General features: G+C 40.0%; 1 protein-coding gene across 1 annotated transcript in view; it reads left to right on the top strand.

Annotated features, from left to right (window-relative positions):
• The first annotated feature begins 924 nt into the window (after positions 1-924).
• hmcn1 (hemicentin 1) overlaps positions 925-25275 on the top strand; it is a 62330-nt gene continuing 37979 nt past the window's right edge. The window contains exons 1-11 of the mRNA XM_068318633.1: positions 925-1417; positions 13739-13809; positions 15189-15347; positions 15446-15568; positions 16611-16782; positions 17327-17433; positions 21013-21133; positions 21230-21493; positions 21611-21755; positions 22139-22260; positions 24770-25039. Coding sequence (XP_068174734.1) covers positions 1162-1417; positions 13739-13809; positions 15189-15347; positions 15446-15568; positions 16611-16782; positions 17327-17433; positions 21013-21133; positions 21230-21493; positions 21611-21755; positions 22139-22260; positions 24770-25039 — 1810 coding nt within the window. The 5' untranslated portion in view covers positions 925-1161. The remainder of the gene's footprint in view (positions 1418-13738; positions 13810-15188; positions 15348-15445; positions 15569-16610; positions 16783-17326; positions 17434-21012; positions 21134-21229; positions 21494-21610; positions 21756-22138; positions 22261-24769; positions 25040-25275) is intronic.

The following is a 25275-nucleotide window of genomic DNA, read 5'->3' as shown; positions in this document are numbered from 1 at the left end:
TAAATCTCTATCATTCATAGTTTTCTCACAATTCTTCCTTAACTTGATGATTATAAAGGTTTTTCAGTAATTCTACAGTGAGAGCTGTAGAATGACTGATAAAGGGCAGAGGTTTTTTCACAACCTGACTACACAAATTGCGCCGATTCTCTCATTGTTGATGACACAGCCATGAAATCCTCATAGAAACGTTGGAAATTTAGTCCACTTCTCAAAAATGTTTACGACTCACCAAAAGTCATAAACATGGGATGTCCATGTATGATCCTGCACGACTTAAATGCAATCAATCTTTAGCTCCTATAGTAATTAACTGCGTGTTTTTCCCACTCGTTTGTGTAACTACAGTAGTAGATGTTCTTTTGCTGATTTTGTTGTCAATGTCATGTGTATGCAGTCTTTTTGTTTATTAAATACACCATCTTTTGCAAACTTTTAATACAAAGTCGTGTAATATCAGACTACAACCGCTAGAGGTCGATATAGAGCACACAATCAGGGAACGGATGGTTCATGCTCGCTCGTTTCCTTCCAACTCGTCATATCAGCGTTGTTTCAGCATTTCAAACGGTTGTTTTCGTTCTAAGTGTTTACAAAATTAAATTAATTAAACATCAGTCGGCTCAAACATCTCCATGTACCTCAAAGAATAAATTCTTCCTGCACAATAGCGTATGGGGTTGTAAAGCCATCAACATTACGCATTAATGACTGTGGATGATTAATGATGAAACGCGCTGCGGCTCCTCCGGTGTCGCCTGAAGGGACTCAATTAGCGCACACTGTCATCCCCAAAAGATCTGGACCAATCACAGAGTCGCTATGCAGCATGGGGTAGTTTTTACCTTGGAGGCTTTCTGCCCAGCTGAGAGGTGGTCTTTGTATGACAGGGGCTCTTGAAACCGCCGACAACAGCCACTAAAGTTCTGTTCTCAGACAGGAGAGGGGCTGCGACTTTTGCGCACAGGAGAAACCAAAGACGGGCACGAAAGCAAGGATTCCTCTATTCTTTAACTGATGTCCTGCCCGCTGTAAATTGTTCCAATTACTTTACAATCACGCCTGATGTCTCTACCTTTAAATCGAAGCTCACCGTGAGGTTTCGACTGGAGAGAACTGAACCTCATAGAAGTTTGCCCGAGAAGCATTTGTGGCACCGCAATGGGCAGCGCGTTGGTGTGGTTGTCCCTGGTCCTGTCAGTGGCTTTGTCAGCCGGGCAAGACGCGGGATCCGCGTCCACCAAGGAGAACATCCCGGAGGGAGCTTCCACCCTGGCATTCGTGTTTGACGTGACCGGCTCCATGTACGACGACTTGGTGCAGGTCATAGAGGGCGCGTCCAAGATTTTGGAAACATCCCTCAGCAGACCGAAGAAACCTTTGTACAACTTTGCATTGGTCCCCTTCCATGACCCAGGTAACACATCCAGTCATCCAGTGAAAGTGGTCACCTTTTCTTTTCTTTTTTACCTGTGACATTTTTGTTTAATGAATTTTTTTTTGTTGCACTTTTTGGGGGGGGTTGGTGGGGTGGATGTTTACTGTCTGCTGTGACAACAAAAGGGGAAAAGTGAGAAATGTGATAGTTTGCTCACAGCCCGCCCTTTGAACGCCTGATGCTGCTTCGCACCTCCAGAGGAGGGATCCTGTCGCAGCTCACAGATGTTCAGCCTGGCCTTCACTATCATTAGCATTCCGTCAGGGTTAGTGTGTTTCTTCAGGTTTGCAATGCAGCTCGATGATTATCATCACCTTAAGGTGCTCTTTAATCCTGCTGCTAATGCAGAAACTATACATCATCGAACTGTTTGACAAATCTCTGGATGCTGGTCATAGGAGTAGACACACTGTCATGAGAAATGACCAGAACTGACATTTAGTTGACATTTGAGTGTGCCTTGTGGTCCAATGGGAGGCTCGAGGTGATCGATACGAAAGGTGATAGATGTTCACCTGATTGTAAGCTCCATCCGCAGAAAGGTCAAGGAGACAGGGAGGAGAATTGTTTCCACAGAACCTCATCTCAACAGAAGTGAGCAGAAATGACAAACCATCATGGGAAACTGAGTTTGCCACTCAGTAGTTTTGGCATCATGCTATTGATGTGTTTTAAATGCACTAATTTAAATTCCAATCCTCTGCAGAAAGAGGTCGACCACAGATCGAAGTCTTGTGGGTGATGAAGTATCAGATTCCTCTACCACATGTTTATCCTTTGCTAAACTAATGCCTCTCCGATTCTCTAACTGCTCAGCTCCTTCATCATAGATTCAAGCTGTGTGCCTAGAATAATTATTATCCTAGAAAGAGACTTGTTCAGTATACACAAGTGTAACAAATGATGAATTCATTATTGTGTGCTCTAAAATAAATCTTGGGAACATTTGCAAATTATGAAGGTGCTGTGATACATTATGTCTTGGACGGCACAGCGGTAGTGAAAGAATATTGCACTTATGACTTGTGTTTAACTTCAAGGTTTGATTCATAGCAAAAGTTTGGAAGTAATTATGGGATTCTGTTCTTAGAGGAAAATGTAACAGCTTGATTCAGATGGACGGTGTTGAGTTCCCTCTACAAACTCTGAACTCTTCTTGTTTGTCTCCCACTTCGAAGTGACGTTCATTTGCTTCTTAAAATCTTTACGAGGATGTCAGAATGGGTTCTCCTGAGGCCCCGGGGAAAAGACGAATGATTAGCAAAGCATGCTGCCAGCAGGGGTAGCAGAACATGTCCCCCCAATGTTTTCTGCCCCTGTTTCACATTCATGTCTTTCTGCGACTATATTACAGATCATCAGAGAGCATCGGATTTGTTTTTGTAAGAGCTTTTGTTTAGGTTTTGATTCGTTCTGACACAGATCCATTTTCTCTGCTTTCTTTCCAATCCCGGTGCGATTACACAGTCCCTTCTGTTTGGTTTGGCTCCCTTTAAATCGGAGGATTGGAGCTTCCCTTTATTTACCTTGCAATCTGACACAGTAAACTTTAAAGTGTGTGTTTGCATATCTGTGTTTCTCTCAGTCTGTGTGTGAAGGGAGAGTGTCAGGAGGATGCCTATGTATTGGGGTCAGGCTTGTGTGGGAAGATCAGTCAGGAAGCCTCCCCCTCTCCTCCATCCTGCAGGGAGAGAAAGAAAAGGAGGCGAACGGATACTTCACAAGTCATTTTTACTGAGGCTCAGGGGTTTTGTGTTTAACACTACAGCCTGAAAACAGTCCAATGAATCAGTAGTAGGGAATTCTTCTTACTCTGTTATCATGTTATACCTTGGTTACTTTTGAAAGTGTCATTCATTTCATGAGAGAACTGTAAAAGACACCCCCTGACTGTTCAAATAAAAGTAATGATTGTGTGGCCGCAGCCCACAAATAAAGACTAATATGTGGATAAGAATTCAGTCTTTAGATGAGAAATCAAAGCTGGGCTGTTTTGCAAGCAGATTTTCAGGATCCACTGAACATTTATTTGAGAGTTTACAACCAAATAAACTTTATTTAACAACAGTCCTGTCGATCCTAAGCCTAAAATAACGTATCATTTACCCAGAAGTCATGCCACATTGAGCCTTTCTCTAATTAACCAAATCTTTACTCCACAAAGTGTGAAAGATGCGCTCTATGGAGCGCGACCATGCATCCTCAAATGTGTTTCCATGCCCTCTGGCTCTGCTGACGTCCTTACAGACGCATGCTAGTCCTTGTAAATACTGCCTCGCTGTGAGAGGATGTGCTTGTGTGTTTCCTGTAGGTGTTTGTGTCTATATACGTATGTCAGAAGTTGAGATGGGTCAGAGACCTCAGTCTTGGGTCAGTTGGGGGCTTCACATTCTCACCATATTCACATACACATTTAGAAGATTTTTTTCTTTTTGGAATTCAAGCAGTGACTAAAATATGTCACAATTTAATTGGGATCAGGCCTCATTTACGTGTAGAAATAAATCACATTTAATCAGATCGGTTCATTTGCTTCTGAGCAGACAGATGGGCTATTCCCCAATGATGGAAGCCATCCGTCATGACAATACATGCACCCAGGCTACAATTAGGGCGCTGCTCTTTCTTCACCTCCTTAAAACGAGACCACTATTTTGCACACATCTAAAAAATAATCTTCAGAGGGCAATAGCTCAGGTAATCGGCCCAACGTTACTTTTGTCTGTGTCCATTGTAAATTCTTTTTCTTTAACTTCCAAACAATTTTGTGTCAAACTTACGTATCCAAACGTGGGATCATAACCTACAGTGCTAAATGTTCAAAAAGGATGAATGTAGGCAACAAATCAGAGCTGGTCATCAAGACTTGTAGTGTAGAGACAACCCTAGTGTGTGTTATGCTACTCTAAACCAATAATTATCCGAATGGAGGTCATGATGATACAAACTATGAAGAATAACCCCCCCCCCTCCCACATTATTGTAATTGGTTTCAGAAGCCATTTGACTATCAAGCACTTATTTGAGGAGTACTTGCATAGGTCAGCAGTTGTAATTGTAGCTGTAATTGTTAAAGGATTCATGAGAACAAACCAGAAACAGATAGTGTGCGGGTGCAGGTTCTCAGTCATCCAGAACCAGAATCTTAAAAGCAATCCGTTTGGTTCTGATTCAACCTTTGAGGAACAAAAACTGAGACACATGTCTCTCCTTAGTAGTTTCCGACTGAGCTGGATATCCCTGAGGTACCAGCCAGAGTCGTTGACTGACTTTACTGAGTGACATCTGCCCAAAATCAACTCGCTCTCATTGTGAAGTTTAAATTTTAACATTCAAAATCAACATTAGTCTCGGAGTTGAGTGTTTTGTTTCAGCTACGTATGCACTCTGTTTCTGAGATGCCTTGTTACCCCTTTCCTGCCAGTTCATTTTAGTTAGAAGGGGGCGAGCCAAAGTCCTGTGTGTTGAGCGATGAGAGGAGATGACGGGAGAAGCTTCCACCTCCTCTGGGTGATCAAAGGCCCTCATCTCAGAGCGTCCTTTGTTGGCGTACAGCGTTCGTTTTGACCACCCCCTTCTCCCTTTGTTTTCTTCTCTCCAGAAGCAGCAGCTTTTTGTCTCGACCGCCCCGCCTGTGTGAGATTACAAGGAGCCTGCATTTAGCTGGACAGAGTCAATAATGATGCTATTAGGCTGGAATGCCAAAAGAGAGAGGTGGAACATTTTGGGAGAATTAAAGGAGGAGAGATGAATGTGGCAGCCTACAATGTATGTCTTTGTGTTTCATGTTCCAATAGACCTGCCCTGAAATATTAAAATGACCTTTAATTTTTGGGACTGTACTGTACATGCACTCTCTTAAGTGCCTTGAGGTTGTCTTGAGGTTGTCAGCTCCAACTCCTTTTAGTTGAGAGGTTATCATCCTTTCATCTTGCTGGGCAACACATACCTCCAGGCCGCTGTTGGTGTACATGACAGCCTTACAAATGCAAATACTAGTGTGGCTACTGTATTGTCAGTAGCCACACTTTAGGGCACTGGTTGACGTATATCTGTCTTTACAACCAATTCCAGAAGCATCTATCAAGCGTTTCTGGTAACTTTATACACTTAACCTTATTGGTTTTGTTTCTTTCTAGGCTTTGGATATGTTTTTAGACCTCTGTTAAATGCTAACCTTCATCTCGAGGTCCAGAGGGCTCCGGTGCCTCGGTTGTGACCTTCACTGCTTTTTGGCATCACTGTCTGGGTTCACAGCAGCATCCTGTTGATCTTTTTGGCCATGCCTTTTTGGTTTGCCTTCCAGGATCTTTTGTGTAACTCCCTGCAGCAATGGAAAAAAAATTGGAGTAGCAGAACTTAACAAGAGATGAATCTCTTGCGGTACAAATGTAGTAATCATTGATGAAAGTCAGATTAAGTGTAAAGGCTTGATTACTTTCAGTGCTTTTACTCTGTGATTGAAGTTAGTGACTCTTACAGCAACATCTTGGCAGAAGTATAAAAGTTTATTGAAGTCTCTGCGTCATCACATTTACAAATTGGACCACAATGCTCAAACAGATGTGCAATTTATAGTTAAAAGATAAGTACATTGTTAACATTCACCAATTCTGTGCTAATTTACCACTCCTAATTGTTCGAAAATAGTAGACACTAAATTAACATAGTTTTACCCCTACCTTTTACGTTTTACTTACAGTGGATGCAACCAGTCCATTCATCTGTGTGGTCATAACAGGTCAGGCGATTTTGACAACAGCTGGTTCTTGTTGCCATTTGTTGTCGAGGAATAGCTTTTAGATATTGCTCTTTTTCGTCAATTACTCTAACAGAAATTTCTCATCCAGTTTTGAATGTCTGTGCCTCGCAACAAACCACTGGCTCCCAAACCACACTTTTCTAAATCACTATACTGGAATCCAAGTGGATTGTTTCCAGCTGCTCATTGCCAGTCATACTAGGTGCAGACGTGCATACATAAGGCTGCATATGATGTAAATATATTTGCCAGTTTTTACTGCTTTATTACCCTTAATAAATCTATTTACTACCTGTTCCTTCACCAAGAGCTTTACACAAATCAATCTCTAATGTTCAATTCAAAAACAGCAGATTAATGTCTAGACATTATTATGAAGGAAACATGTTCCACAGGACTGTCTAATTGAACTTCTTTGTTTTACATCATACTTGTTGGTACTTGATGATTCGTTTGGGACATTTTAGATTTATGTCCATATCTGTGGTTTGGAATGAAATTACCTCATTTTATCTGTACTTTGAAAGCTGTTCATTTCAGTTGAAACATGGCTTCAGTAGCTTGGCTGGAATCATCAGGGTGACATTTATTCTCCACTCTTGTCTACAGAAATGTGCCTCTTCAGCTCAGTGTTTCAGACCTTTTTAGGATCTTTAAGCTCCTTGTTTTAGTTGCGTTTCTTTGATGTTTCTGTTTCACATCACCCTGGCCGCTGTCATCAACTTTTTCTCTATATCAGTAAGCAACTGTCTTTCATAAAAAAGGCTTTGTAAACTCACAACATACTTCCTTCTTTCCTATGAAGGACAGATAAACAACATTAGCGAGTAGCTAGTGAACACATGGAAGAATTTAGCTGTTAGTAAGCCAAAACTCATTTAGACCAGACCGAAACAACAGTAAATTTTCATGATCTGCATCCGCCAGGCAAGCAAATATCAAACTATTTGCACACAAATAAGTCAGAAAAACTTCATAAGGCATCAAAATTTTTGATTGACATGGAGGCCTGTGTGGTTTTATGTGTGTTTGGGCCAGACAAGTGTTTCAGGGAATCTGAATTACATGGTTCAGAACTGAAGGTCAGCGCCCTCCGTCCGGCGCCTCTGATGGGTATGTGTAGATCCTCCACAAGGAACACCAAGTTCAGCCATTCTGTCTGAAAATGTTCTGCTCACTTTCTGCATTATTATAATATACACATGTAAATCTGTGTTCATTCTCCACTGACATTTAATTTTGTTTGAAGTAAAAGTGGTGCGGCAAACTGATGATAACCACATGTGGGGGCAAAACCCAAATAATCTTTTCTGTTAAAACTAAAGCCAGACATTTTAATTTTCCAACACACCTGGACAGTTTTACAGACTATGCCATGGCAGCTGGGTTTGAAATCGTAGTCTCAGACATCTGACTTTGCATCTGTGTGTGGTCGACAACGCTGATCCGCAATATCTGAGGGTCCTCTGTCTACTCCAGCATGCACAATTAGAATTTCCTCAGTAAAATAAAAGACGTCGACTAAACAGAAAGCACCACTCACTTCTTGGATTATAGCATCACTCATAAAGCACTTGGTTATGAGCTTTGCAATTGTGTGGTTGCATATTGAGGCAGTAACCACACATTTACAAGCCCTCTGCTTAATTGTTGAGGCACATAAATGCAACTAAATACCACTTTTATTTGTGAAGTTCCTTTTATTTTTAGCAGCAAACCATCAAACTGGCATCAGCTGAGGATTTTATCCTCACAGAAAAAGAGAAATTCATTCTATTTTCCAGTCTTCCCTTGTCATTCTTAATTTATTGTCAAGGCATGTCTTACCTGTTTTTGCTATGATGCATTATGGGTAGGGGAAATGTTATACAACACAAGGTTGGGTCATTTAGTTAAGCAGTTGTTAAACCCATGCACGTATGTACGGAACTTATCCGGTGGCTGCAATTCTCTATGTGGGATCACTTAAATACAAAACCAGATTCTTGACTTGACTAAAAACTTAACAAAAAAAAAACTTTTTCTGAAATTACAAATTGATTACTAACATAAAGGTATATTCAAATATGTAAAACACCTGACAGCAGTTTTAAAACACTATAGAGTGGAGAAAAGTGGTAATATTTTTTATTTAATTTTATATTTTTGGCTCAGAATTCAAAATCCCCATTGTAGTTTCTTTCACATTGCAGTGAAATTAAACAAAAAAGACTATCAAAAACAAAAGGAAGAAAAAACAGCAATATGCTCCAGGATTTATACACTGTTTACCCTGTTTACACCGTTTACGGAAAGTTTAAGATTATGGTTGACAACATGTAAAGGTCAAACGTCAACCCTGAAGACAGGGTCAGGCAAGGTCTCAAAAGTGTGTAACTCATTCCTGTAGGTGGTGCCTCTCTTTGAATTCCTTACCGGAAGACATACAGCTCACCTTAAGTCTCAAGTCAGTTTTATTTATATGGCCCCAAATCACAAGTTGGTCTTGAAGGACTTCAGAATCTGTAAAGCGTGTCATGCATTCCCTTTGAATAGATGCTATTTCTTCTTATACAGTGTAATTCTTCTTTGACAAAAGAATGCATGAACCTTAACTTTTAAATAACAGTTATTTCCTCAGATTATTTTACAGAATTATTACTGATGCAAGAAAAAGCATCTTTCACATGAAAGATGTAAGGATATAAATTTGCAATACGCACTATAATTGTAGGTAAATAAGTGGATCACTCCTCATGAAGAAAATGTCCCACTGATCATTTCTTACATTAAGCATGAGGTATTACTTATTTACACACAATTTACTTTATACAATACAGGTATAATTTTGAATTTTCTTTGAAACAGCTTTTCAATCTTTGTTACTCAAAACATTCAGTTTAGAGTCTCTCAGTCAACACAAAGAAATAATACTATGGAATCATGAAAGTTCTGGTCTTCAGCAACCTCCATTGCAGAAAAAAATCTGTCTGACAGGGCTCAGGCAGAGTAAGAGTTAGTTTTTTAAAGTTAGGTTTTATGCACACTTGTTTTCAGACTTTCTTTCTCTACCTTTCTTGCCAAAGTCATACCTACAACATAGTTATATATCAAATTTAATGCATTATTGCCTTGACTAAATGTCAGAAATCTCTTGGTTTGTAGGATTTTGGATAAAGTAAGTGCTCAGCAAAATGACTAGCTCTGTCATTTTAGACATTTTTACTGGGAAAGTCATAAATACAGCAAGGACCAACATCTCAGGTAAGACAAATATCACTGGATTAACTGCTCAGAGAGCACGAGACTCTGCCAAGCAAATTTATGAATACTACTACGGTGACGCAATGACTAACCCTACATTACCTCTGATTGGCTGGCCATTTAATTGCAGAACGTGAAGTCAAACAGGATAAAAGATCTGAAGTAAGAACCTTTTCTGTCAACAGTTAACAAGAAAAACAGTCCTAAATGGAATTCTTTCATTCTTTCTCATTCATACTGATGGATTTTTAGCAAATTTTGGAGATATAGATCCTTGAAGCAAGAAAAAATAAGATAAGTTAGTTGTTGTTGTATAAAAAAAGAGTTCAGAAATAGTGAGAAGTCCACTTTGGTGACTATTCTTTAGACAGGGGTAGCATTCAGTATGTGTGCTCTACATAAAGAGTGCAGGCTCATCCTGAGGTAATTACAGAGCACTGTGTTCTACCTTTTATCTTCACTACTTCTGTTTGCATGTCAATGTAAATCAGTGTCACCGACTTGTGCGCCCCACCTTGCTTGTATCTGCAAACACTTTTGCTCCTTTGTGTGCAGTATGTAATGTAAGGAGCTGTAACACACTCCTCTGTGAGGCACACTAATTGCGCCTGTGCTGTTTCACATGTGTTCTCTCAGCGGGAAGGATTAAGTGAAATACACCCCCTTAGCTGATGGTCAGGGTGACAGCCACTCTCGCTCTGGCAGATTTTAACCTGAATCAGCAGAATGACAGAAAGCAGCGTGAATTTATAACCTTTGCTGCTGTTAAGTGCTGTAACAGCTACATGTTGTGTAACCTTTCGGGTTTTGTGGGACAGGGAAGGCCTGGGATGGAGATTTTACCTTTTACCTGAATTTGAATGGATAAAATTATGGTTTAGACACATTGGGAAGATTGGATCAATTAAAACACTGAACTATGACCTATGTATTGTTTATGAAAATAGGAAAAAGAACCCAACTCTTTGTCACTGTGCTGCAGCTGGCAATGGTAAACAGAGGCTTCAGTTTAGGGGTCCGTCAGGTCTTTGATGATCTCTGTTGTCACGTCTTAGGTTTCTGCTGCCTTGTGATTTTGTATTTTATAAATACGAGTAATTATGAGTTCGGAACATTCTGGTCTTTTCCTTAAGGAATAGTTACTGAATAGAAAAGTTGTGTACAATAATTGCGATTGCCGCCACTGCTGAATACACTCTATCGACTGTGACACAAAGCCTTACCAGCTGCAAGCACAAAGAGTGCAGTTTTCCTAAACTGCCACTTTGCATTATTTTCACCACTGTCACCAATACACAGGAGAGTCTTTTAAGTCGTCTAGCAGCAACTTTATCAGCTCGTGAAGGTATGGTGTCTCATGGATTCACAACAAAATTCATATTTTTTATCTTGGAGAAACTATACAATGACCTTGGAATTCCATAGAGAAATGGAAACTCACTCAACAATGAATGAGTAATTCCTAGCATTTTACTCTAAGCCTGAATGTCATTGGAGGTGAAACTATGTTTGCTATTGGACATTTTCCAACTTGGTTCCATCTCATTGGACTGTCTGGGTCTAGTTAAGCTCATACTTCATCTGTAGGTGCGTGCCGCTGCTGCCAGCGCTACAGATGAATCGAGGATTGTTTTTTCCGTTTAAGTCCACTCGTATCAACATCTCACACAATGGCTTACAAGGAACAGATGAGATGCAGCTCATCATTTTGATTTTGTTTGATTTGGTCTTGTCCCCACCGTTGTTTTGCCTTCCCATCAAACCTCAGAGCATTCTTTCTCTCCAACTTATTTCCCTTGGCCATGTTCCTGCCATTTTGTTTCTTTCCATCGCAGAGAAAACATTAGAAGAGTTTCTTCTGCTCCAAACACAAGACTATATAAAGATGGCTCTTACGCACTGTATGCACTCGTGTCAGGTGAGCTAGCATCCCATCCATCCCTAGACGTGTTATTTATATTAAGGTGATTAATGAGGGGGGAAGAAAAAGCGCTGTCCTAAATGTTTGCAGAGTTATTCGAAATTAATTTTCCCATTTGTCTCTAAAGTATTATATTTGTTCAAAGGAAGTTTTGGCTGGTTAACTCCTCACTCCTGCAGAGAGAACATATTTTTTTCTAAATGAAGGAGTAATTTCCTCCTCTTTGCCACAATTCATGAGGTGTTCTTGGGTAACGCGATTATACCCCAGGAATCCCAGTCAACTGCTACAACCATTTGGCTACCAAGCAAGAATATTTGGCGCTGATAGTGAACAGGAGCACCGAAGCTCTTGCTTTTAAATGTCGGTGAACATATTTAAAGAGAAAATGGAGAAAGAGGTGTTGTCTTTAGGTTACAGATCCTATGTTGTTTAGAGCTAATGGGAGCATTAGCTATGATTTTCCAGCAGTGCTGGTGCAAAGATGGTGGATGTAGTCAGAGGGATCATTGCCAAAAAATTCCAAAGAAAGCTCACAGCCATGGGAACTTCTCCCATAAGAAAAGAGATGTCAGCTTTTCCATCGTTGAAAACGTTGGCTAGAGAGCCATGTTCCGTTCAGAGCAGCCAGACATATTTCCATGTCAGTGTTAAAAAGGGTTTCTAATTCCTACGAATGTTCTTTTACTTCAGCATTCGTAAGGATGCCAAAATATTCATTCATTTAGAAAACAAAAAAAGTTTTATGTTTAAGATTAAAAGTGCTTGCGGATTGTGTTTCTGCGAGAAATTGTGTGACAGAAAGACAAAAGAATAGAAGGTTCTCAGTAATGAACATTCAGCACTCTACTGAACACCTCAATTTCTCATCTAGCAAAGTTAAAGAGTTGTAAAATAGTTCAGAATTTTTCAATCAGCAGGGATCCTCGGAAATTGTCCCCTCTTCAACAAGGGAAGCCTTGTTTTTCCAATCAGCTTGCATGTGTAGAACTAGTGTGTGTGTGCCTATTGCAGCCCTTCATCAGGCTCATTCCACAGCACAGCTGCAGTGACTGAAGTCACACAGTTTGAGTCAGGAAGGAGGTTAGCGGCTCATAATGGACAGAACAAAGTAAGAAATGACTACCAACAGTAGGAGAGCATGGGTTACGTTGTGTCCTTGCCTGTTCAGACCTGGTGTTGACATCCATCCTAGCCTACATAGTCATAACTACTGTTACTCCTTTCTGGAAGGAGTTGAAGTAATATTTGGTGTCAAAAAGATGTTTTGCTCTTTCATAAATTTATGAAACGTCTCAAAGCGTTGACTGGTGAGACTTCAGACACAATTTGACTTTAAAGCCCAATCACATCTTCAACATGGTATTAAAAAATAGGGAAATTAGATGGTGTGACTGAGGATGTCTTTGTTGTAACTTTTGTTATTTTCATTTGAGTAGGTGGTCATACAGTATGGCCCAGGACACATTTGGAAAGAGATGTCATATGTGGCCCAGACCCGTGAATATGTTATGAGTGATTGGTTCTACATGCATTGGAATAAATAAATCTACCAATATTTCATTGGTGTCAGTACCTTTTCAGTCATTTTTCAAGTAAAAAAACAACAACATATTCTTAGATAAAAGCATATTGATTGTAAAACATTGATGCCTTTCCTTTGCTTACGTGACAGTGAACCAAATAACTGGATTTCAACCTAGCAAGGCATTTGAGGGTTCACTATTCCTGTAAAAGTTGATTAATTGACCCAAAAAAAATCAAGAATAAAGTATGTTGAGGGTTCAAATGTTTTACTAAAGATATTTTTCATCATCTATCTCTTCAGTCCAGCCTTTATGTAGAGTTTTAGAATGCTGGGCAAGCTCAGACTCCAGAGGTGGAGCATTCACCTACTGGTAGATTGGTGGTTGGATGTATGCAGTCTAATAATAATAATAATAATAATAATAATAATAATAATAATAATAATAAAAACAATAATATTGATTGATTGATTGAGTAACTGAGCAATTGACATTCAAATAGTCATCACTATTATATCAGATTGGGAAACGTTTTTAACAGCATGACCATTCTTTGTTATTCCCTTTATGTTTTTATCATCTGGGAATCTTCTTAATCATTCCCTCATTCCATTCTTTCCCTTTCTCTGCCAGTTAAATATACTGTATCCTCTTTCCTGGAGATTTTCCTCACTGCCGTCCATATCATGACATTTTAGTCTGGACATCCGTATACATCTGCCAAAACTAATAGTTGGCTCAAAACAGAGGTTTAGGAGACAAAAATGCTTTCAGATATTCATCTGATGCAGACTTCAGCCTGTGGCCTTATTAACAACACATACTCTCTCTCTCTCTTTTTGTTGCAGAGATTGGACCTGTAACAATCACAACAGATCCAAAGAAGTTCCAGTATGAGTTAAGGGAGCTGTACGTTCAGGTGGGTTCAGTGATAACATAGAGGCATTGCCCTGAATGCTGCAGCCATAGCATACGATCATCTGGCACTGATAGATGCAAACGATTGTGACCTTACATGACTTCTGGGTTTGTTAGCTATTAAGACCGAGCCTGATCAGCCGTTCTGCATTTGGTGACGAAAGAAACTTTTACAAATTGTTTCCATTTCATCTTTCACATGATGCTAGGATGTAACTCTGTGAGACCCCAGTCATGTGTTGGCCTTTTAGTTTAGAAAAAAACAAAACAAAATTTTCCTTCCCATGTTTATTGGCCTTCCTGCACCATTACAAACAAGCGTATAAACAAAAATACACAATGGCTACATAACTAAACAGGGTTCTGCCAAGTTAAAATTTTTCTGTAATCGTTTGGAATGGGAAAGAATGATGTACAGAAACCCTGATTGTCCTCTGTGAGGAAAACAGAATAGTGGTATAAAACTATAGTGTTTTTCATGTCTAAGAATAACAGTGAGATGGTCAGATGTAGAGAGACAAGTAGAATCCAAAGGTCTGTCTTTTGAAGGAAACAATTTGGCAAGTGTCTGTGCATCTTTGGCATAGGCTACTGTTAATCTGGTATGTGCACGTTTCGTGTGTAGCATGGAAGAAATCCAGTTTCCTCTCATTTGCTACTTCAATCCTGAGTCTGTTTTTATTCTCCTCCCCTCATCACCTGCACAACCTCTGAAGATGTTTTGGCTACGCTATATGGAAATGATGAGTCGTTGGAGTTGACATTTTTGTTGAAATTGAAGTTCCTCTGATGTGTATGAGGATGAAGATGTGAGGCAACACCCCATATTTTATGGCAGAAAAACAAAAGTGCACAGAGAGGTTATCAGGCTCAATGTTGGGTGTAATCAGGGAACGGCGGAGATGGGGTTTTTTGTCTGGTCAAAGGGGTGATGATGGGGTTCAGGAGAGACAGAAGGTTCCTGTCTCTTCACCTTCCACCCCTTGGCCTGAAATCATGGGTCACCTCACTCCAGATGTTAGTCCGGGGGTGATGCATCATAGCTAAGAACTGAACCCTGCTTCAAAGGACATTTGTCTTTGACTCCCTGCAAAAGACAGAGAGCGAGAGAGATCAGTGACCCAAAAAGAAAGCACATATTCATTATATAACACTTTTTCATGATGTTGCTTCTGTCAGTTGGTTGGAATAAGATTGTGTTTGTATCCTTCTGTATATTTTTTATCTGCATACCTTCAAAAGCTCACCAGAAAACCTTCAGAAGTGGTGATGTTCACCTCATCCTTGCTTGTGAATTATAAAGAAAAGCATTGGAGCCAAATGTACACAGACATGTGTAAATTTCCAACATTTGCTGATGAAAACTTTGTATTTTTTCAGGGAGGTGGGGACTGTCCAGAAATGAGTATAGGAGCCATTAAGATCGCCTTAGAGATTTCTTTGCCGGGATCCTTTATTTACGTCTTCACAGACGCCCGTTCCAAAGATTACAAGCTGACCCATGAAGTCCTGCAGCTCATTCAGCAGAAACAGTCACAGGTTTGGACTTTATGCTAATGTACTATACATTTTATTAAAGACTTGGAAGTGAAAAAAACTAAAACAAAAAAAAATTATGTGTATTTGTGTATTTGCAGGTGGTGTTTGTCCTGACTGGTGATTGTGATGACAGGACTCACATTGGCTACAAGGCTTTTGAGGAGATCGCCTCCACCAGTTCAGGGCAAGTCTTCCATCTGGACAAGAAGCAGGTCAATGAGGTCAGTGCATCAAATTTTGAGTTGGATTTGTTTTGTCTTTTGCTTTGTTCCTTATACAAGTTTATGATTCTGTTCTCGAAAGTCTTGGTTTGGTCATAATATTGAAATCATTTCGGCCTGGGATGTAATCTGTGTAAATTAAATGGCAGTAGAAGGTTTTATAACTTTGTTCATGTCTTTTTCTTAGCCCGTGTTCATGTCTGGACTTCAGATCAAATATGCAGGAAACATTTCAGTGATTGATGCGTACCGTAGCTCTTTCTTACCTTCCCAAGAAGTTTTAACTGATAGAGTAGGACTGGGCCGTGAGTCAAAACCTGAAGTTTTTGAATCACACTGCAGCTTTAATACTGTGAGGTAAGAATTATAGCTAGAAGAGAAAGGGATTCTTGAGTTTGAATATTTTTCTATTAAGACTGTGAAAGACCAAACTCCCTTTTGAATGTCACACTTGTTTCACAGTTTCTGAAGGGCAGTATGAAAGCAAGCAATGAATTAAACCAGAAATTATATTTTTAAACTAGTTTGACAAACTTGAGTATCATTTTTGTTCTTACTTTTGTTTTAAGGCTGAAGTGCTTATTGTAAAGAATTGAACTGACACTATAATTTCTTTTATAAATTGTTTATTTTACTCTACGCATTCATCTTTTGCACTTTTGTCCCTTTGCTCATCCTGTGCACAGTCTAAGTTCATAGCATCTGTTTCTGGGTCTCATACAGTAGCTGCTAAGTTCTCCATAGGGGCAATGAGGAAACACAGGGCAGGACACAAGGGAACGTGAGAAACTTCCTGGTGAAAGCTTTACACATGTTAAGGGGATGACCTTGTAAGGAGCTGAGGGGGTAAATGTGTGTGTGTGCGTTAGCTATTCTTCATTTTTCACACTGAATGATGTCCTTTAAGGGATGTTGTTCTTTACAATAAAGAGGTCTAAAAATATACAAGATTACGTACCGTCAAAGAGACAGGGCACATTTCCCACAATTAAAAATGGTTCACAATTAATGCATTCTTCACATTTTCTTCCCTTTGCTTTAGGTTCTGAAATGGGTAGAAGAAGCCGTGCAGTCGTCCAAAGTCCATCTGCTGTCCACCGATCACTTTAGTGGGGTTAGCAACACCTGGCAGATGCCTTTTGACCCCAGTCTCAAGGAAGTCACCGTGGCCCTCAGCGGCCCGGCACCTGTCATTGAGATAAAGAATCCACAAGGTAGGAAAAAGTGCTACCACACACAAATAGGATTTTAAAATATTATTTTTTTAGAACTGATATGTTAATTAGTATGTACTTAACATCATACTAATGAGCTACAAAATAGGGGGCGAGGGAGGATCACGTATGAAGTTAAAGATCTGACTCGTCATTTCAGTATTAGCGGCCATTCCTGGGTGTATCAGGTGCTGTTGTCGGATAATGGTACAAATATAGTGATAATAATTCCACATCAATCCACTTAAAAAGGATTTAAAGAACACTTTGACTACTGTATTTAAACATCGCCAGTATAACCATGACCACATTCTTTTTCTATACCACTTTGGATCAAGTCTCCACAGTCAGGGGGTAAAAGTTTGAAGAAGTTTGAGGAACTTTATACATCAACAGACTGGATTGGATCCTGAACTTCAACTGTTACATTTTAGCAGCTGTGGCTAACTTGTATCTATGGATGGAGAAATGTTAAGAATGAATGTTTTTAAATAAAAGCTACAAGAAGAGATTACTCATGGTCTCCATGGTCCCTTATCTCCAGGAAACCTTGTGAAAAAGAGCGATGGCCTGACGGAGCTCCTGCACATTCCCAACTCTGCCAAAGTTGTCAACATAAAGGACCCACAGCCTGGGATGTGGTCTATCAAGGTGAACTTGTCATTCTTTACCAGGGAGTGTGTTTAAATCACTTTTCCTAAGTATCCTCAAAGCAGAGCTGTCTTTTTTTAAAGATGTATTGCAAATAGTTCAGTAGTGAAACATTGGAATGAGGTCACGACTCTCCAGGAGCGAGCTATGCCCTTGAGGAGGGTTCCTAAGTAGAATTACTGTTGTTATATATCATTCTGTCGAGATCCAATCATACATAATCAATTTAACATACATGTTGACTGGTGAAAGCATCTCTGAGGGAACAAAAACATCATTAGAAAGACATTTGCATGCTGAGATGATTTTTTAGACAGACAACAAACGAAGAAAAATCCCAGTCAAGGCCGCTGCTGAGCAACCTGCTCCATTTTAATTTTTTTTTTTAGGCAACCCTTTCTGTTGCACTTTCACTTGTAGAGTTGAAATTGTTGGTACCTTACTGTCAAGATGATGCCGAAAAAATAGGTCACGCAGTTGACTACATGCACTGTCAGTGCCAGATGTTGGGAAATGACGAGCATTCTTACCTGAGTGATTTGTTGAAGACGCTTTCATGGCTGCTGTTTCCTCTGTAGATTCCTGCTGGGACACTGAGGCTCATGTCATGCATAGCTGTGTTACGTGTTTGATTTACCAGGGGAAACATGGGATGAGAAACGGTGTCATCCCTGTGTTTTTACTCAAAGACATGTTCAGTGAGCAGATGAGGACACACAAATCTCAAACCTTTCCTCTAGGATCTCTTAAGGATCGGATTTCCCATAATTTTCTCTGGTACTTCACCGCTCTTTTTATTCTCTTACAACATATGACTTTTTTTTTTCATCACACAGAAATCCAGCGTACTTAACCGAGGCTGTAGTGTCTTTTTCTTGTTGTGTGTCTTGCATCCATTTATACAGTGGAAAAGTAATTTCAAATCAGTTGCATGGAGGTAGAATTTAGACACTGCCGGTACTGCATTTTTAATTTTGGAAGAAAAAAGAAAATGAAACAAGGGTTTCCTAGTTCTGCATTTAACCCAGAAGGTTACTACCAAGCCGTTTTCTGCCACTGAACACAAGTCCACTCCATGAAGCTCTTTCACATAGAAAATGAAAGAGAAAACTTCCCCGGTATATTCCATTACTTCTTTCAGACCTTTTTCAACTTTTGATTTATTGTTCATGTTGGACTTCTGGCTGCAGCCCTCAGCTTCTCCACTGGGGCTACTTATTATTTTCAGCGTTGGGATTGAAGGATACCCAGAGGTGAATGATTCTGCATCGCTGGTTGTTCTTCTTAACATCATATGATATAAGCTTTGGTTGAGAAGATTGCGTTCTTTGCCAGTGAACATGGTGAACTGCTCCATGGATACTAATCATAGAAGTGTTGCAAGAAATCAAACAGACTTACAGAAGGGAAATTGCAACCACCTGTTTTATTTCAATCCCATGTTTTTCTCTCATTTCCCCTGTCATACCTTTCTTAATGAATTTCCTTCTGTCACTTGTTTGTTTCCTGTGTACTTTCAAAAAAACATATTTACTCCACTAATGGTCTCCCACAGTGAGTCATTGGAGAATCTTTCTCTTACTTTTTTTCTCTTACTTCCAGTGCATCTTGTTTTTCTCCCTTTTCCCCCTTGTACATGAATTTTTCCAGCCTCGGACCTCTATCTGGCCGAGTAAAAATATCCGTCTGTTGCCTTGTTTCCCAGGACAAAGACATGTGGATGAATACTTTTGGGGGATTTCACTGTCGTGCATTGCCAGAGTTGAGTAGGGCTAATGGCCCATGACATCCCTGTGTCAAACCCAGGCCGCAGATCATGTGTGTAAAGGAATTTGATGCTTTTTAATCTGCTTTTAATTGGACAGTGTGATAGTAGGCTCATCCCACTGTCACTACTCCATATGCCCGTTGTTTTCTCTTTGTGAGTCTCCCTTCAACTCCTATGTTCTTCATTCCTGATGTGCAGACAGGAGCCAGGTATCCTACTGTGGGCAAACCACATTAAATAGTTTAAATAATGGGGAAGAAACAGGAGAGTTGTTTTAAAAGACGTGATGGAATGTTTGCGGAGGAGAGTTTGTCTGTGAAAAATAGAGAAAACAGACTACACAAGAGAATAAACAATGAAAGCATCATCCAGCTTTGCTTTTTGCCGTGCAGTTCGATAGCTGAACCTTAGATAATAGTTGAAAGCTTCTATTGTAGATCGCTGCTACATATATTTACATATTATTATTAAAATACACAATCATGAAAATCTTCTAAAAATTGTCGATTTCCAGATTGAATCTGGATTAGTTGTCATTAACTTTTGATATTGAGTCCAATGTATTGGTTTATTTATGTGTTGTATTCTTAGTTGAATCATAAATAGTTATTTTTGTAAAAAGAAGGTTTTAGCTATGTTCTTGAATCATAGTTTAATGCCACATTAAGGAGGGCCTTGATTTGCCCTGGGTTAGGTCTTTGGTGTAAAAACCTGCAAACTCAACACCACAAGAGCTGACTCACACTGAGTTGGGGTGCATCCGGTCCAGGTCAATCTGACTGGGTGGGGGGTGAATTGGGAAATGAGTTGCTTTAATGACAGGGTCTATTCTTGTCCTTGGTTAGAGCATGACCTTAAAGGACCTCTCCCCTAATTATGACCTCATTTACAACCAACGATAGACCCCGAGACAATTCCATGGCTGCCACGAGGGCAAGTTTGATGACAACAGCTTGTATTGTTTTTCATGATGGTCGGAATTAACATTTCAGGCTTTACAAGATCCCTTTTGTCATGTTGTTACCTCATTGTTGAAGGTATTTCACTTCTAGCTTTGTGGTTTTTCCACCTGTGTGTATTGCACTTTGCTGTTTGGCAGTTTTCCTCGGGGAAGTTGGGTTCAGGACAAGGAAAACACAGTACGCGCACAAATTGTCTCTCATTTCAGGCAATTGCAAATGACAATGTGAGTCAGTGTCTGTGACACCTCCAATGTGTTTTTTTTCCTAAGGTGAGGAGTTTCCATCTTTCACCAACCTATATTTGAATGCAATTACTCTGTCTCTGTCTCTGTGAGAACTTCAAAAGACCTCCAGATGAAGAAGACCGCACGAGCCATTAGCCGCTCCTTGATGATAGTGGTCGCGTTTCTGTAATTAAAGTGTGAATGTCAGAGGGAATGGGTCATCTCTGAATTGTGGATGTTTTATAAGCTGTGGAGAGATATTTGCCACTCAGCCTAGAGTTAACCTAAGTGACTTGTCTATACATGCAGGGTTGGAGTATGAAGACTGTCTCCCAACTGTCCCAAATGTATCCGTGTCATTTCGATCACAGCTTTTTTGCTTGCAATTTTTTTCTTTTGTGTTCTTTAGTTAAATAAAACTTATTGTAACGCATTTGATTTAATGCTAATCAAATAACAGATTTGAGTAATAAAGATGTGACCGTATAAAGGACCTGTTTTATTTCAAGTCCATCCCCGTTTGTGAAAGTAAAACTAGCTAGACAATCCCAGTACTTTGAAGACAGATTTCCAGATGTACACTTGGAGTATCTGTAAATCTACATGTCTCCTTTCTTTGATTCAGACTTCAAGTGAAGGAAGACACTCAGTTCGTATAACAGGTGTCAGCACCATTGACTTCCGCGCTGGATTTTCCAGGAAGCCCACCCTTGATTTCAGAAAGACCACTAGTAGGCCAGTTCAAGGTAAGTGGAAAAGATAGAACCACATCCGCATTCATTTTCATCTTTTACATTTGAAGCAGCAAAATACAACAAAACTATGTTACATTGACTTTCCAGGAATTCCCACCCACATCCTTCTGAACACCACTGGGCTTTCACCTCCTGCTCGGGCTGACAGGCTAGAGCTCCTGTCAGTCACTGGCGAGGTGATCAAAACTTTGCCAATTCGCTACTACCCCGATCGTCGGCCGTATGGCCTCTGGAACATCACAGAGTTCATTCCACCAAACGAGGCCTTCTTCCTGAGGCTGACAGGATACGACCTGGATGGCTACCTGTTCCAAAGAGTCTCCAGTGTTTCCTTCTCTAGCATTATACCTGGTCAGTCATGCGGGTTGCCGCCCATATGCAGATAGCAATGTAAGGGATTGCTTAAAAATTTGGATGATTTGCTGGACACTTGATTAACTGTTTGCTGATCTTTCGTCTCTCTTTTAGATGCCCCTAAGGTGCTGATGCCAACCACAACTCATGGTTACTACCTCCAGAGTGGGGCAGTCAGATGCCAGGTAGAGAGCCTGATACCCTTCACCCTGCGCTTCAGCAGGGATGGGAGGAGACTTGGAATTGACCAATTCTTCCGGTGAGCATGACAACCATAGTCAGACTTAAAATAAGAACAATAGATGCTCGTCAAATGGTGAAGGGTTTGCTTCCTTTTCTCTCACCCAAAAAACACCCAAGGTTTGAGGATGCTGCCATATCCATTTTAAGAGGAATGATTCCGCATTTAAAATAGATCTATTGATGTCACTCCAGCAGATATACTGAGAAACAGGACAGATTAAAACCATCACTCTCTCTCTCGTACTTTGTTTCCATCTCTAAACCAAACTGTCACCAATCCAATTTTTACCAGTTGAGTTATGTACGAGTTGGCAACAGATTCTATGGATTGAGCAGTATTTGTGATGATATAAAGATAGAGAAGATACATGTACTAAATGTTTTCTCTTTTGTTTCTAGAGAATCTGACAATGCATCATGGGAAATCCCGCAGGTCACTCTCAAAGACGAGGGCTACTATGAGTGCATTGCAATTAGCAGTGCTGGTACAGGAAGAGCTCGCACTTTTTTGGACGTGTCAGGTAACCACACATACAAAGATCATGCACTGATGATGATTACAGACAACTTATTTAGTGATTACAATTACAATTACAATGTAAAATGACAATATTGCTGATATTCTTCGCTATATTTGCAAGAGATGCTGTATATTAAGTAGAGAAAAATTCCATTTTAGAATGCCTTTGTGGCTCCAGAGACGTCCATGTGGACTGTAGTACTCTAGTTTATCTCATGGTGACGTGTGGTCACACTTAACCTGTTACACAACAAGAAACCAACATTCACTGGGCCTCAGCTAGTTGCTAATGATTCAGTCTAGCCAGTTAGCTTCTGTGTTATAGCACATTTATCATCATATTGGGAAAACTGCAAATATTCACCATGGTGCTGTTCAATGCAGGTATTGTTCATACTATTCAATACCTTTGACTACACACAGACTGGGTGTGTCGTTTGTGTGTTTACTGTGTCTTTCGTCGCCCACGGTGAAACAGCTGTCAGTCAAACCCAGACAGTTACACACCTCCTGAGATAATCAGTAGCTGGTTTTGTCTTTATGATCTCAATTTTCTTCAAAAACAGGCATATAAACAACAAAATTTAAATCCAGACTGAATGTGCAGATATATCCTCAGTGTAATGGTGGAGCAAGATGATGTTTATATCATACTCAGGCTTACAGACACACACACAGTAATTATGTGCATATCATTGGAATCCAAGCATCAGTCTCAGTTGAATTTTATAGCCGTTAAGGTCGTTTGCTGTGGATTCCATGCAGAGAACCTGGCTTTATGGAAACCTTTACCTTATTATAATATTTTAATCCTCGCCTCATAGTAATCATGTCATGTCAAGTTTAGTGTGTGGTATGGTTTGTGTCTGGCATTTAAGGCAAAGAACTGTATGTATGTTGCAGGATGAGAAGAATACATATAGAATGATGAATGAAAAAAAATACTAAAGTGATCACAATAATATTAAGTGGGTAATGATTATGATCTTAAAGAGAAATTCAGAATCCAAGTAATAAAAATGATTCTGTGATTATCAGGACTCAAAGTTGGAGCTCATATAAAACCAGTGGGATCATTTAATGATTTATAGCTTTGGTTTCACTGCTGGCCCAAATAAAATGTAATCATCTGTTACTTAATTCTCTGCATTGCATTACTTTTCACTGTAGGGCTTTTCCATCATGAGACACTAACTCCACATGAGTCCCAGATCAGTCAGTAAATGTCACCTTATCCAAATTTGTTTTTTTCTCCCAAAAAACTTCCTGCTTCACAAAATTCACCGGAGCCTCATTAAAGTGATGAATGTGAGCAGAAAGGAAGAAGATGGATTGCAGAGAAAAAGAAAGTGAGAGGCAGTTGAAAGACACTTGGTGAAACAGAAGAAGAGATGAAGCCAGGCAGGAATCTGTGGAATATTAGACTGTAACTCTTTACTGTAACTCATCCAGTCCTAAGGTGCAGAGAGGAAGTAGTTTGTCCAACGTTTATCTCTTATGACGTCTCTAAAATTAGGTGAAATTAATCCTCCCTCCCCAAAAGTCCGACCTTTCTTACTTGGCTAATGATGGATGGCTGGTGTCCATGTTTTAAAACCCAACTGCCAAATTTATGTCACCCTAATTCCATTGAGCTGCTCTGAAACCCTCAGCATCCTCTTTCTGTCAGAGACAAAGCTCCTGCTATCTTTTCTTGTCCAGATTTTACCCCCAAAAAAACAAACAAACAAACAAATAAACAGCAAAACTCATGAAAAAGATGGCTGGTGACACACTGAGGATCTTTTTTTTTTTTTTTTTTTACGTGATGCGAATAAAGACAGATGCATTGTGGAAGAGAGACAGAAGTAAGGTTGAATGATGAACGTTGTCACCAGTTAGTGATTCAAATTAAAATTTTCTTTTTTTCTTTTTTTTTGCACTGAAGCAGCAGAGGCAGAGATATCCTGACTTTTAACCTCTAGTTGGGATGCCGGTCCAAAACCAGTGGATCCTGCATTCTCCATCAATCAAATCATGTTTTTACCTTCTAACCCTGTTTCATATAAATCTGTAGTCAAATCAAAGCTAATGTTGTGACATCACCAGGGTTATTTTACTGCTGAACTGGTGTACTTATAAGAGGGAGTACTCTCTTGTCTGCCTCTATGCTAGATAAAACATTACTATATACTATATATGGTGACTCCAGTGAGCAATGTGATCCAGTTTAATTAGAATAAGTCTAAAAATAGTTGCCCTGCATGTTGTCTGAATGGTTAGATAGCTCCCTTTGTGTTTAAACTGCCTAGGTGTGTGTAATGCATATGAAATCTGACTCATCTGATTAAAAAAAATTAATAATATACATCTAAATGTCATGATGATTTGTAACGCAAAGTGTAAAATGTAGCATTTCTCTATATGTAAGGATTAGCGAGAATCACCACCTGCTGCTAATAGAAATTTAGCTTCCCTTAAAACATCAAGTGTCCTGTGGCTGCCATCAACCTTATGTCTCAATCTTTCAGAGCCACCCCCAGCCATCACAATCAAGGGCAACGTAACCGCGTCTCCCGGCTCCCGAGCTGTCCTCGCCTGTCACGTTGTCAGCACGGTCAACTTCAACCTCACCTGGCTGAGAGGAGGTCACGACGTTCGTCTGGACCCACGGGTGCATGTCTTGGACGACCTATCGGTGGAGGTGCCCTCCGTGACCCCCGATCAGTCCGGCTGGTACGAGTGCGTCGCTATAAATGAAGGAGGGGTGACGGCGGAGCGAATCTACCTCACTGTGGAAGGTTAGGAGTGTGTATGTGTTTGGGAATTTGGGAGTTTGTGTTTGGTTTCTTGGGTTTGATTTACACCATAGGGGAATTTGACTCTTCACAAACACGAATTCCTTCCCTCCCCAGCTCCCCGTAACTCACCCTAATGCTTTATGGGATGTGTGAAAATGATTCACATTGAACACTCCAGCTCCAAACTAGAGTTTTCCATCTCCAGATTTAGTTTTGTTCTTAATAGTGTACTGATA

This window comes from Antennarius striatus, chromosome 7, assembly GCF_040054535.1.
Source record: "Antennarius striatus isolate MH-2024 chromosome 7, ASM4005453v1, whole genome shotgun sequence".
NCBI lineage: Eukaryota > Metazoa > Chordata > Actinopteri > Lophiiformes > Antennariidae > Antennarius > Antennarius striatus.
This window is presented reverse-complemented; position numbering and strand designations above follow the sequence as displayed.